Source organism: Artemia franciscana, chromosome 10 (assembly GCF_032884065.1).
Source record: "Artemia franciscana chromosome 10, ASM3288406v1, whole genome shotgun sequence".
NCBI lineage: Eukaryota > Metazoa > Arthropoda > Branchiopoda > Anostraca > Artemiidae > Artemia > Artemia franciscana.
Window position 1 is genome coordinate 41,245,835 of NC_088872.1, and position 12,453 is coordinate 41,258,287.

A 12,453-nucleotide genomic window follows, 5' to 3' on the forward strand; every position below is an offset into this window, starting at 1 on the left:
TTTTCAAAATAATATTTTAGAATATTTTAGAACACACACCTGAATCGACTTTATCGACTTTGTAATATAAGTCTGCAAGCTTAAACTGTTCCTGATTTTAATTGTTAGTGGAGAATTGCCAAACATCAGTTGTTCAGTTTAGCCATATACCGAAAATAATAGAAACCCAACGAAGATATGACAAGGCGGAAAAATCACGCCTAAAAGAGAAAATATAATGTAGCTAGATAGATGGCAGAATTGTTTGTGTACTTTAACCCTTAAAGAAAGTTATGTGAAGAATGTGCTACAAGTTGCAATTGCCAAACTTTTAGTTTTCAAGAATACAAAAAAAGCTTTTACGTTTTTCAGACATTTTTTTAATTTTTAAAGGGGACATGAGACCCCAGTGTTTGTACTGACGGCATGATGGCTAACGTTATGTTTTTGTTAGTTAAATTGAAATCTGAATGATGTCTTGAATGTTCATAACGAGCTGCATATTTTATCTTATTATTTTCTTTACAACCGCTGAATTTTTTCATATTCGCATTTTAGATATTTATTTTCACTTGAAGTTTCGAACAAAGTTCTTTTAAATTTAATCAGCTTGTCATGATCTGTTCTTGTGTTAAATGACAGCGCAGTTTATGAGGTATCCAAAAAGTCCCGTATACAGACGAATTAAAATGTTACAATGTCACTAATGATTATAGTGATTTTATTATAATTAGGGCTTTCTACCCAAAATAAATTAGCTATAATCACTACTAATATCAATTTATTACTTCTTAAATGGCCAGTGGGACCATCAGGATGTCTTGTACATGTTTGCAACGAGTTGTCACAGTAATGTCATATGTTATCTTTTAGGTTGGTATGCAAGGAGGTATGCAACCTTCTCAGGGGCAGCAGTTTGGTAGTCAGTATAATCCGATGACACGTGGGCCCTCAATGGGTATGGGCGGTATGAATCACATGAACAATATCAACTCCATGAATAGTGTCAACATGAATGGATTCAACGGAGCAGTTCCAATGAACGGTATGACACCTATGCCCGGAATGGTGAACGGAATGCCTACGGTTAATGGAGGAATGGGGAAAATGCAAATGCAGGTAACTATGGTTTACTACTATAGGAAAGAAGCGGAGAACATACTGAAGACTAAAGACTAGCGGCATAAATTCAACCGCTTTGAATAAGCAAATTATAAATCACTTTCAAACTCTGTCACCATTTTGAAGTATTAGTCTTCTGAGAGGACTTGTTCTGAAAAGCAATGAAAAGTGAGAACCAGTTAGCTCTGTAGTGGGATTGTTATGCTTTGCCTGAGAAGTATCAATGAGGCTCAACCTAAGCAAAAATCTTGTCATATAGAATGTGGTTTCCTATCAACTGGTTAGTGGGACAAAAGACCATGCTTCCATCAGGGGCGTAACTTCCTATGGGACAGGGGGGCAACTGCCCCTCCCAAAATTCGACCCCCAGACCCCAGTTTGACCCCTAAGCTGAAATTCAGTTTCTTCAAAAATCTTATCAAAACTAAGACAAGTCTGAATAACTAAGGCATCCACAGAAACAAGTCAGTTTTCTTTAGCATATTTATCTTTATGGTACTATATGGTTGGTTTGTCTGTCTTCACGTTCATTTTCACTGGTTTTCGAAAAATTGACTCCAACTTTGCCCCCCCCCCCCAATTTGACGAAATTACGCAACTTCTCCCATCACCTCGTTGCTGTCTTTTACGATCATCTTGAAAGGACAAAGATGACCACTACATGCGAGATCATCACATTGTCTTCTATGTTTTTAATATTGTTTGCGGAGTCACTTCCTTCATTTAAACCCTGAAAATAAACGTACAAACTTGGTCCGTCAATATTACATTCTAGCCCCCTCAACACCTTCGTTGCTGCATCCATCAATCTGTCATGATAAGTTTTTCGCCATGAGGGTTTTCTTCACTAGTTCTGCTGTGCTGGCTTTTGCGTAGATTAAATGTTCTGCGAATTGCGTTTTATAAACTTGAATTGTGTATGTGCAGAAATTTGGTTGGGATGAGCTTTCATGGGTTGTTTTTTTGTGCAACATTAAATAGCAAGGTTTTCAGATGAAAAAATTGGATGTCACGGTTGCAAAATACTTTTCAAGTCATACTCTTTACATATGGTTTTCAAACCTCGTCGAATGATGTAAAAAGGAAATAGAAGAAAAAAATAAGATGTTTATAAAAGGATTTCCACTCAGTTCCCCACCTAATTTCTATGTTTAATAAACTAGTCCAAATTTGACATCTGTCATTATAGGGATAATTTCATATAATCATTATGAGTGTTAAACATTTTCTGGTGGATTGAAATATTTCTTTTTCAGTAGGAGCTTTGTTATATGTTGCTATTGCTAACATGCATGTGCTGTCAAGACGTCTGTTCATATAAAGAATGAGTCATAACATATAACTTTAAGGGATGGTGAGAGAGGTTCATCGAGTTGATGTCTTCTAGTGGGCTACTGACCCAGGTAGTTCAGCACGGGCTAAGTAGTATATAAAAATTAAAAAAATGTAAAAGAATACAGTATTTAGTTGAATAATTTTGATCAATATTGGAACGTGATATATACAATTATGTTGGGTATTTTTTTTAAGCCCACTATACCCAATAGAAAATTATATTGTGTAGTTTTTTTTTAGCCCAAACATACTCAACATAAAATTATGTTGGGTAGATAGTGGGTTACTGACCCAGGTAGTTCAGCACGGGCCTAGTAGTATATAAAAATTAAAAAAATGTAAAAGAATACAGTACCTAGTTGAATAATTTTGATCAATATTAGAACCTGATATATACAATTACGTTGGGTTATTTTTTTTTTTTTAGCCCGCTATACCCAATATAAAAATATATTGTGTAGTTTTTTTTTAGCCCAAACATACCCAACATAAAATTATGTTGGGTAGAATTTTTTTTAGGTAAAATTTAGTCTTATTTCATCTTTTTAGAAGTAAATATGCCTCTCTCAATGTGACCTGTTGGATAAATTCTTGCTGCCTCTCATAAACACAATATTTCATTTTCACAAAAACTCTGAGGTACTTTAGTTTGGACATGACAATATACTGTGCTTTTCCTTCGTGATCTAGATTTAACCGCATTGTGAATGTTATTGTCAAAGTGCTCCATATCCCGCTATATTCATTAAGTTGTTTAATCCGGGTAGTTATGTCGTGAATAGCCTATGGAAATGTTTCCTCGCCTCTTCTGCGCTTCTTTAAACTTTCATCTGGATTTTGTTTCTCTCAATGAGTGAAATTGTCAGTACAGCTACGCCGCCGCGTCAACAAGAGAGCTAATGTTTGGGTTCATCGACCAAGTAATTTAGCTGATTCTGTCATGGCCGGATTTGACAAGAAGAAATCTTCTGCGAGAAACCCGGCTTGATTTAGCCTTTTTCAATAGAGCGACACTGTCACACGCTTGCATCGATTTCTTTTCGTGTCGTGCTTTCTCTTCCAATTTGGGTGGCCTTTACGTGCTTAAACATGCTATTTTGAAAAAAAAATTCGAATAAACTTTTTTCTTTTGTTCAAATTTTCATGCTTGCTCCTAAATGTTATCATTTTCCTTGTGGGTAAAATAACGTTATACTTGTCAGCTTTTGCATTTCAGGAGTTGCGAAGCACTAAGATTACATGAATAAAACTGTGTATATCAGCGTAGCTTTAAAATCTCTTTTAAATTAAGAGAGTAATATCTGTCGTCTAGTGGCTCTCAACCAAGGAATGCATCAACTCACTTCTGAGCAAGGAAGTATCAAGGGCCCGGGTGCCGGCAGGAAATTTTTCAGGGGGAGGGTAAGCGCAAAAATAACAATATTGGCTGGGTGACAGGGAATATATTTCAAGAATTTTTTTTTCGTAGAAATAGGTGTATTTTAAATACTTTTAGGAAAAACTCAAATAAAAAGAGCAATTAAATTGTATGCAAAATGAAACAAAATACAACAAATTTTAAACGACAAGGATTCCTGGAGAAGGGATCAACTTATATAATCAATAATATATTGAATTATTTTGTATTTAATTTAAAAAGAAATCAAATTTGAACCAAAATTACACAAAGATTTATTGTTTCCGTAGATTATAACAGATGTAGACATGTCTTTATGCAATTTTCTACGCCTTAGAATAATCCACAGAAGGAGTAGAGATTCTCAAAAATCATCCTGCCTGCATAGACACTACGTTTTGATTTTATGACGTTCATGTAAAATGAACAGGACAATTCTCGCCCTCGAACTTAAATCCCTTATATGTTCAGACATTAAATAAAAAGAATAGCGAAAGAAAAATAAAATTTAAACTTACTATCCAGCTGTCAAATTAACCCTCTTTCTTTTTATTGTCTTATTCAACTAAATAAAATGAAGAGATTCAAAAAATTTTTCGTCACAAGAGAATCTTATCAAATAGTTTGTGATTAAACAAGAGCTAAGAACTCATATGGTGCTTGTGACGAGGCAAGAAGAGTTAAGAGCCAAGAGCTCATATGGTATGAGCTCTAAAAAAATTCTAAGAACCAATAGATTGATTTAAAAGGAAAATCAGAGGCTAAATGCCGGTCGGGATTTAAAATAAGAGCTCTGAGTCACGATATCCTTCTAAATATCAAAATTCATTAAGATCCGATTACCCACTCGTAAGTTATAAATACCTAATTTTTCTTATCCTTTTAGCCCCCCAGATGGTCGAATCTGGGAAAACGACTTTATCAAGTCTATTTGTGCAGCTCCCTGATACGCCTACCAATTTCCATCGTCCTAGAACGTCCCGAAGCGCCAAACTCGCCAAAGCACTGAACCGCTCCCCCAACTCCCCCAAACAGAGTGAATCCAATACGGTTACGGCAATCACGTATCTATGACATTTGCTTATTCTATCCACCAAGTTTCATCCCGATTCCTCCACTCTAAGCGTTTTCCAAGATTTCTGATTTCCCCCTCCAACTCCCCCCCAATTTCAACAGATCTGGTCGGGATTTGAATAAGAGCTCTGAGACATGAATTCCTTCTAAATATAAAGTTTCATTAAGATCCGGTCACCTGTTCTTAAGTTAAAAATACCTCAGTTTTTCTAATTCTTCCAAATTAACACCCCCAGCTCCTCCAAAGAGAATAGATCCGTTCCAGTTATGTCAATCACCTATCTTGAATTTGTGCTTATTCTTCCCATCAAGTTTCATCCCGATCTCTCCACTATAAGCGTTTTCCAAGATTTCTGTTTCCCTCCTCCAACCCCATGTCCCCGGATCCAATTCGAGCCGAAAATGGAGTATCTGAGACATAAGATCAATCTATATATAAAGTTTCATTAAGATCTGATCACCTATTCGTAAGATAAAAATACCCCAATTTTCACGTTTTCTAAGAATTCTGGTTTCCCTCTCCAACTCCCCCCAATGTCATAGGATCTGGTCGGAATTTAAAATAAGAGTTTTAAAGCACAAGATCCTTCTAAATATCGAATTTCATTAAAATCTGGTCACCAGTTCGTAAGCTACAAATACCTCGTTTTTCCGAAATACCCCCCCCCCCCCCAACTCCACTAAAGACAGCGGATGCGGTCCGGTTATGTCAGTCACGTATCTTAGACTTGTTTTTATTCTTCCCATCCAGTTTCATCCTGATCTCTCCGCTTTAAGTATTTTCTAAGATTTCCGGTCCCCCCCCCTAATTGCCCCTCAGTGACGCTGGATCCGGTTGAGATTTAAAATAAGAGATCTGAGTTACGAGGTCCTTCTAAATATGAAGTTTCATGAAGATCCGATCACTCCTTTGTAAGTTAAAAATACGTTATTTTTTCTAATTTTCAGAATTAACCCCCCCCCCAATAGATCGGATCCGTTCCAATTATGTCAATCACGTATCTAAGACTTCTGCTTATTTTTCCCACCAAGTTTCATCCCGATCCCTCCACTCTAAGCGTTTTCCAGGATTTTAGGTTCCACCCCCCAAACTCCCCCCAATGTCACCAGATCCGGTCGGGATTTAAAATAAGATCTTTGAGACTCGATATCCTTCTAAATATCAAATTTTCGTTGAGATCCGATCACCCGTTCGTAAGTTAAAAATACCTCATTTTTATAATTTTTCAGAATAACCCCCCCCCCCCTTAACTGCCCCAAAGAGAGCGGATCCGTTCCGGTTATGTCAATTGTGCTTATTTTTACTAGGACTTGTGCTTATTTTTCCCACCAAGTTTCATCCCGATCCCTCCACTCTAAGTGTTTTCCAAGATTGTAGGTTTCCCAACTCCCCCCCCCCCCAATGTCACCAGATCTGGTCGGGATTTAAAATGAGAGCTCTGAGACACGATATCCTTCCAAACATCATATTTCATTAAGATCTGATTAGCCGTTCGTAAGTTAAAAATACTTCATTTTTTCTTTAATTCATTTTTAATCGGGAAAATGACTATTTCTAATTTAATCTGCTCCGGTCCTTGATACGCCTGCCAAATTTCATCGTTCTAGCCTACCTGGAAATGCCTAAAGTAGCAAAACCGGGACCGACAGACAGACCGACAGAATTTGCGATTGCTATATGTCACTTGGTTAATACCAAGTGCCATAAAAACTGGAAGTAAGAAGTGACATGGACCAATATTCACCAAAACTAAAAATAGAATTCTCATGACAATCTCATGGCTTTTTATGTTGATTCTAAATATATAAAATTCTTTCAGTTTGTTATTACCCACCCAAATCCAAAAATCTGAGAAAATTTGCCTGATTTTCGAAAAAAGGAGAAACCCTCGCCCAAAAAGATCAAGCGATCTTACTGAAAATCCCTTGATTAGATGCGTCATATCAGAGATCCCTACCATAGAGGTTTCAAGCTGCAATCTTCAAAATGTGGAAATTCGTTTTTTTCAGAAGAAACATTGTCGATGCATGTTAATTTGTGTGTTTTTTTTTCCAGGGGTGATTCCGAAGGTCCAAGATAATTGGGAGGGAGCTCATTCATACGTAAATTTAAAGCTATTTTTTAAGTGACCATACATTTTGCGTCAGGGGAATGTCTTGTTTTCTTGCTATTCTAGGGCACCAAATTACGACTTTACTCTGAAGAGGACGAATTTGCAATCACTTTTAAAGTTTTGATGAATTAATTGATTTAAAAGTATCAATAACTATATTTTAGGCTTCTCAGTCGCAAAAGAAGTAATGCAACACGGTGGCAGTGCTGGATTCAATCAAGTTCATTCACTTTATTTATACTGAAATTAGGCAATGTTTGGTAATCTGTAATTGCGTATCAACTATAATGAGGGGGGAGATTCGTTGTTTAGGTAGGATAGGGTAGATATCTAAAAAGTGTATTTTAATAGACAAACTGCTTACTCTTCATGAGGTTTCAGGTAAATGTTGAAAGAGGTAGGGTGAGAGTAGGAATTAATTAAATTGTTTCTCTATATAGCTAGAATGATACATTTCCACATCTACCGGCACAGAGGTGAAAAAGGCAAGACAGGTCATCATCGCTCCACCAGGAACCTTCTTTGGGATGGCAGATACTGCTAGGAACTTAGTTTTCAGCACTTTTAAATGGTGTCATTTTCTTTTTCTATTTATATGAGGTACTTTAATGTATTTACAGAAATGCATGTAATGTATGTATCGATAAGAAAATCCTGTTGTAGAGATTGTGACGGCTTCACTTATGTAGAAGATCAAAAGTCTCCCAGAATTTCCATCCATACCAACAATAATACTCCTTTTCATCCAACCAAAATTCTTTAGCAGTAATATTAACAAAGACTTCTTACCAAAGTTACTATTCACCGCTAATTTTTAAATATATTCAAATTTTATCCAAAATTGATCTTGTAAATTTAAACGTAATACGGTACTAATCAACGTACATTTATTATTTACACATTATAAAAGCAATTAACCAGGGATTTAAGGGACCGGTACCTCAAATTATATCTTGGTTAGGCCTGGGCATGACGTGGAAAACAATCAGAAATTAAATAAAAAAGAGCTTTTCAAATGAAAGCAAGGAACAGGTTTGAAAGCTATTTGAACAGATTATTCTTTGTATGAAGGGATCTGTCTTCTTAGCTCCTTACTCTTTACTGTGAAGTTTGGCTCTTTATAAATTTTTAAAGAAAATTTGCAATTGGAAAGATTTTTCAAAGAACTAAAAAACTTTTGAATGAGCAAAGTGTTGAGAAGGGGTCTCAGTCTTTGTTTTAAGTTTTAAACCTGCTCCTCACTTTAGTTGAAAAATGTTTTCTGTTTTTTGAATTACATTTCATGAAACTGTAAAGTTTTATGAATACAATTAAATAAACAAAACAAGTTTTTTTTTTTTACTGAAAGTAAGGAGCGACATTAAAACTTAATACGAACAAAAATTATTCCGTATTAGAAAAGGGCTGTCCCCTCCTCAACGCCCCGCTCTTTACGCTAAATACGCTCTTTACCCTTCATAGACGGAATAATTTCTGTTCGTTTTAAGTTTTAATGCCGCTCCTTACTTACAGTTAAAAGAACTTGTTTTTTTTTATTTAATTTCTGAATGTTTTTGAATTAATGCTGGCTTTAACTTTGTCTCATCGTACATGATTTTTTAAAACGAAATCTGTATATTAATTTTCAGTTTTTTTGGCTAAATGGCTTTCTCAAAGTTTTGATCGGACGATTTTGAGAAAAAAAGGGACGGGAGAGGGAGCCTATTTGCCCTCCAATTTTTTTGGCTACTTAAAAAGACCACTAGACTTTTAATTTTATTTACGAACGTTTTAATCAGTATACGTAACCTCTATATTCGTATATTTTTATTCCATATTTGAAGGGGGTTGCCCCCTCGTAAATATCTTGCTCTTTACACTAAAGTTTAATTAGAACGTTTAATTAGAATAAATACTTGAAATTACTAAAAATATGTTAGCGTAAAGAGCGAGGTATTGAGGAGGGGACGGGCCCCTTCATATATGTAATAATTTCAGTTCGTTTTAAGTTTTGATGTTACTCCTTACTTTCAGTTGAAAAAACATGTTTTTTTATTTAATTTATCTTTTTTTTAAATAATGCTGGAAAATCCAGCGCCTTCTTCATGGAAATTCTCTTCTCCCATAATTACCTCTATAGAAAGATCCTCCCACGTTTCTTTTATTTCTTTTGTTCTTTTGTTTCTTTGTTTTTTTTCCAGGGGTGATAAATTCAAAGTAATAGTGCCCTTTTTAAGTGACCGAAAAATTAGAGGGTAACTAGGCCCCCTCCCACAACACTTTCCAAAATGCATGATCAAAATTTTGAGATAGCTTTTTGCTTCAGTATAATTGAAAGGCCAAATAACTATATCTTTAGAGATAAAATGACCACAACAAGTTATGCTACGTAACGTTATCGGCTAAGTATAGTGCAGTCATACTTAGCTGCACTGCGCGTACACCCAATGTGATAACCTTGTTCGAATTATTTTACTCTTTCCCACGGGATTTGAAGTTGAGAGAAAACTATTTTCTACATTTTTCGTGCAACAATCATAAAAACAGCACTTGAGAAGATTAGGTTCAAGAAGATTAGAAAATTTACTAGCGAATTTTGACATTTAACGCCTTATGTTTTTTTCATGGTTTCAAAGTTTTGCTATTTCAGCGGCACCCTGTACCTCTTTTAATTTTTTTTCCTCCTCTGTGAAAATCACCTACTGTGACGACAGACGTGCGTAATGCTGCAGAATGTCAAAATGAATTTTAACATTCTATGGAGGCCAGGCATTTCATCTGTTTTGATACTTACTTACCAAGTTATGTTTGTTATTCGACATAACCTGTGGGAAAACCTGCCAACAGAAATTCCGATCTTTTTTTTCTCTCTTGGTTATCTCCCGGGGATTTTAAAAGTAAACTCAGTAGAAAGGCAACAAGTACGGGTGCGCTTTCGGCAAGTTGTAAACCTTTTTCGCAGCTTTCAAGCAGTTAAGGGACTTGCCTCCTTTTTCCCTTGTCTGTAGTAGCCTATACTTAAATGCCGCGCTCTTGACAGTCATCATGGTGTGGGTGTTTTAACACCACCGCGGTTTTCCACTACCGTATGTTTTCCGCCACCCAGGAAATCTTGCATCAACAAGAGGATTAGTTGGGTTTGAATAGAAAGGTTAGGTTAGTCTATGTCTATGTCTATATCTAAATCTGTGTCTATGTTTTAGTCTATATCTGTGTCTCTGTCCATGTCTATTTCTATGTCTCTGTCTATTCTTATGTCAATGTCTGTTCTTATGCCTATGTCTATCTCTATATCTATGTCTATTCTGACTTACCTGAATTAAAAGGTGGCGGAAAACCGCGGTGGCGTTAAAACACTGCTACGGTCATCACGGCTTAAGAAAAATAGATTATGGAGCAGGAGTTTCATCGTTGATTCTTTCAACAATGATAGAATGAATATATTCTTCTTCATTGTCCTCTTGTAGGAGTTATTATTAAAGGAGTTAGTTATCAAGTCCCAAAGGGGATTTTGGAAGATTTAAAGTCATTCTTTTGCAACAAATTTCAGTTTTGAGAAAAACTGCTTATTTGGGAAATTCTGCTAGACATCAATAGAATCTAAGCCCTAATACAGGAATTTTTGTAGTATAATATGTAAAAATATACTTTTCAGGATTCTTTCGGTCCCCAGGGAGGACAAGGTCAAAATATGAATGCTGGAATGTATAGAGGTCGTAGTGCTCCATATCCAAACCCCGCAGCACACATGACGTCGAAACGACAACAACAGGGCATTTGTGGAGCAATGCCAAACAATATTCCCAGTGGTTTTATGGGTGGACCAAATCCTCAGGTATTTATTATTTTATAAGCTTTTTTGACAGTTCTTATAGAACACTAAATTCGTCTTTTTGGGTTTAATATCGAAGGTTAGGCCTTTAAATTGATATTCCAACTACTTCCCGTGGTCCAATTGAGCTGAAATTTCCATAGGTATTGGTTTCAGGTATCAATACATGAAGCAATCATAATTGATTAACAGTAACCAATTAGTTCATTGGTTAGAATTAACAATCTATGTGTATAGGCCTTAAGATGTTCCTGCGTCGGCTCTGATTACCAGTTTAAAAATGATAGGAAGGGAAGGAAGATCGCTTAATGGAAAGTAAGGAATGGTCTCACGATATTACGTGATACACCAATTCTGTAGAATTTCATTACACGATATTTACGAAATTGGTATTTTGATTATAGGCGCCAATCGATCGTAAAATTGGGACTCTGATTAGAAGAATATTTTGGGAGGGAGCCCAGGACTGATTCATCGAAAATTAAATTTCCGGACAGTGATTTTTTTCAAAATTTCCTTGAACATTCTTAAGACTGATCTTAGGGTATTTTCTACCTACTCCACTCCCACTCCTACTCCACTCCCTATAGGCAGGCGTCTTTGGAATGATCTTCCACGTCACAATTCAACTTTCAAGCACTACAGTCCAGGAACGTACACATGATTTTCTTTTGGGGGGAGATAGAAAAATATTTCATAATTTGAATAAGAAGGGCCAAATAAAACTTGGGAAAGTTTAGGATTTTGGGGGGGTCCCAGCCCCCATCCCTACTGCATATGTCCTTGTAACAGCACTCCTACAGTTGTGTTTGCTAATATCTCGTATAATTTAGTTAGTTTGGAAAAGATGACTCTAAAAGTATCAAATTTATAGTAAGTAAGTAAATACGACGGTAATAGATTGTTAAGGTTCAAACCAGCGGTGGTGATCACATTTTCGTGGCCCTTCAGCTAGGAAGTGCAAATGGGGGCTGGGGGCCAGCCATCCTGTTCTTTCGCACACTCTTCTCGATTACCTTCCCCAGATATTAAGGGCCCGTTTGAAGCTGGGTCGACTCTGGCTGAGCTTACAGAGTAATACCACTGATCTCCTTCCCAAACCAGATAACTGGGTGTGCCAGGGATCGAACCCGTTCCCCTTGGACAAAGAATTCTCAAACCAGCCCGCCAACCACTTAGCCAGGACGGCTTTTATCAAATTCGTTGGTGATTTTTGACTAGTAAGTCTTGAGTATAGCAATTTTTTTTCAGAAGCAATACAGGTCAAAAAGGTAGATTTGCCCGGAAAGCGGGATGTCAATTTTTTGCCATGATAACAGTACTTCTGTAGAACAGATACTATTTGGATCAAGCCTGTTTTACGACTTTGTAAAAATTAGCTTAATTCTCTCGATTAGGACATAATTATTCGTCTTCTATTCTTTTAACGAATATTTCAATTTTTTGCAGGAAATTCCCAGAGATCGAGCTTCGCCCCACCCCAGCGTGAAATTCCTTAAATGCTTGATTTTTGTTATATGTTTACTTTTTTTTCTTTTTATTTTTAATAGTCACGTTTTTCATTGCAGAATCTTCCTTAACTGGATTGAAAACCGAAAATTAAAAGGGATCCGTTATCAAAA

The 12,453-nt window shown here is 36.3% G+C and overlaps 1 protein-coding gene across 4 annotated transcripts in view; it reads left to right on the forward strand.

The window, feature by feature from the left end:
• LOC136032196 (zinc finger MIZ domain-containing protein 1-like) overlaps positions 1-12,453 on the forward strand; it is a 162,273-nt gene that overhangs the window by 70,384 nt on the left and 79,436 nt on the right. For all 4 annotated transcript variants that reach the window (XM_065712404.1, XM_065712405.1, XM_065712403.1 and 1 more), the window contains 2 exons: positions 853-1,098; positions 10,655-10,834. In XM_065712404.1, the coding sequence (XP_065568476.1) occupies positions 853-1,098; positions 10,655-10,834 (426 nt within the window). The remainder of the gene's footprint in view (positions 1-852; positions 1,099-10,654; positions 10,835-12,453) is intronic.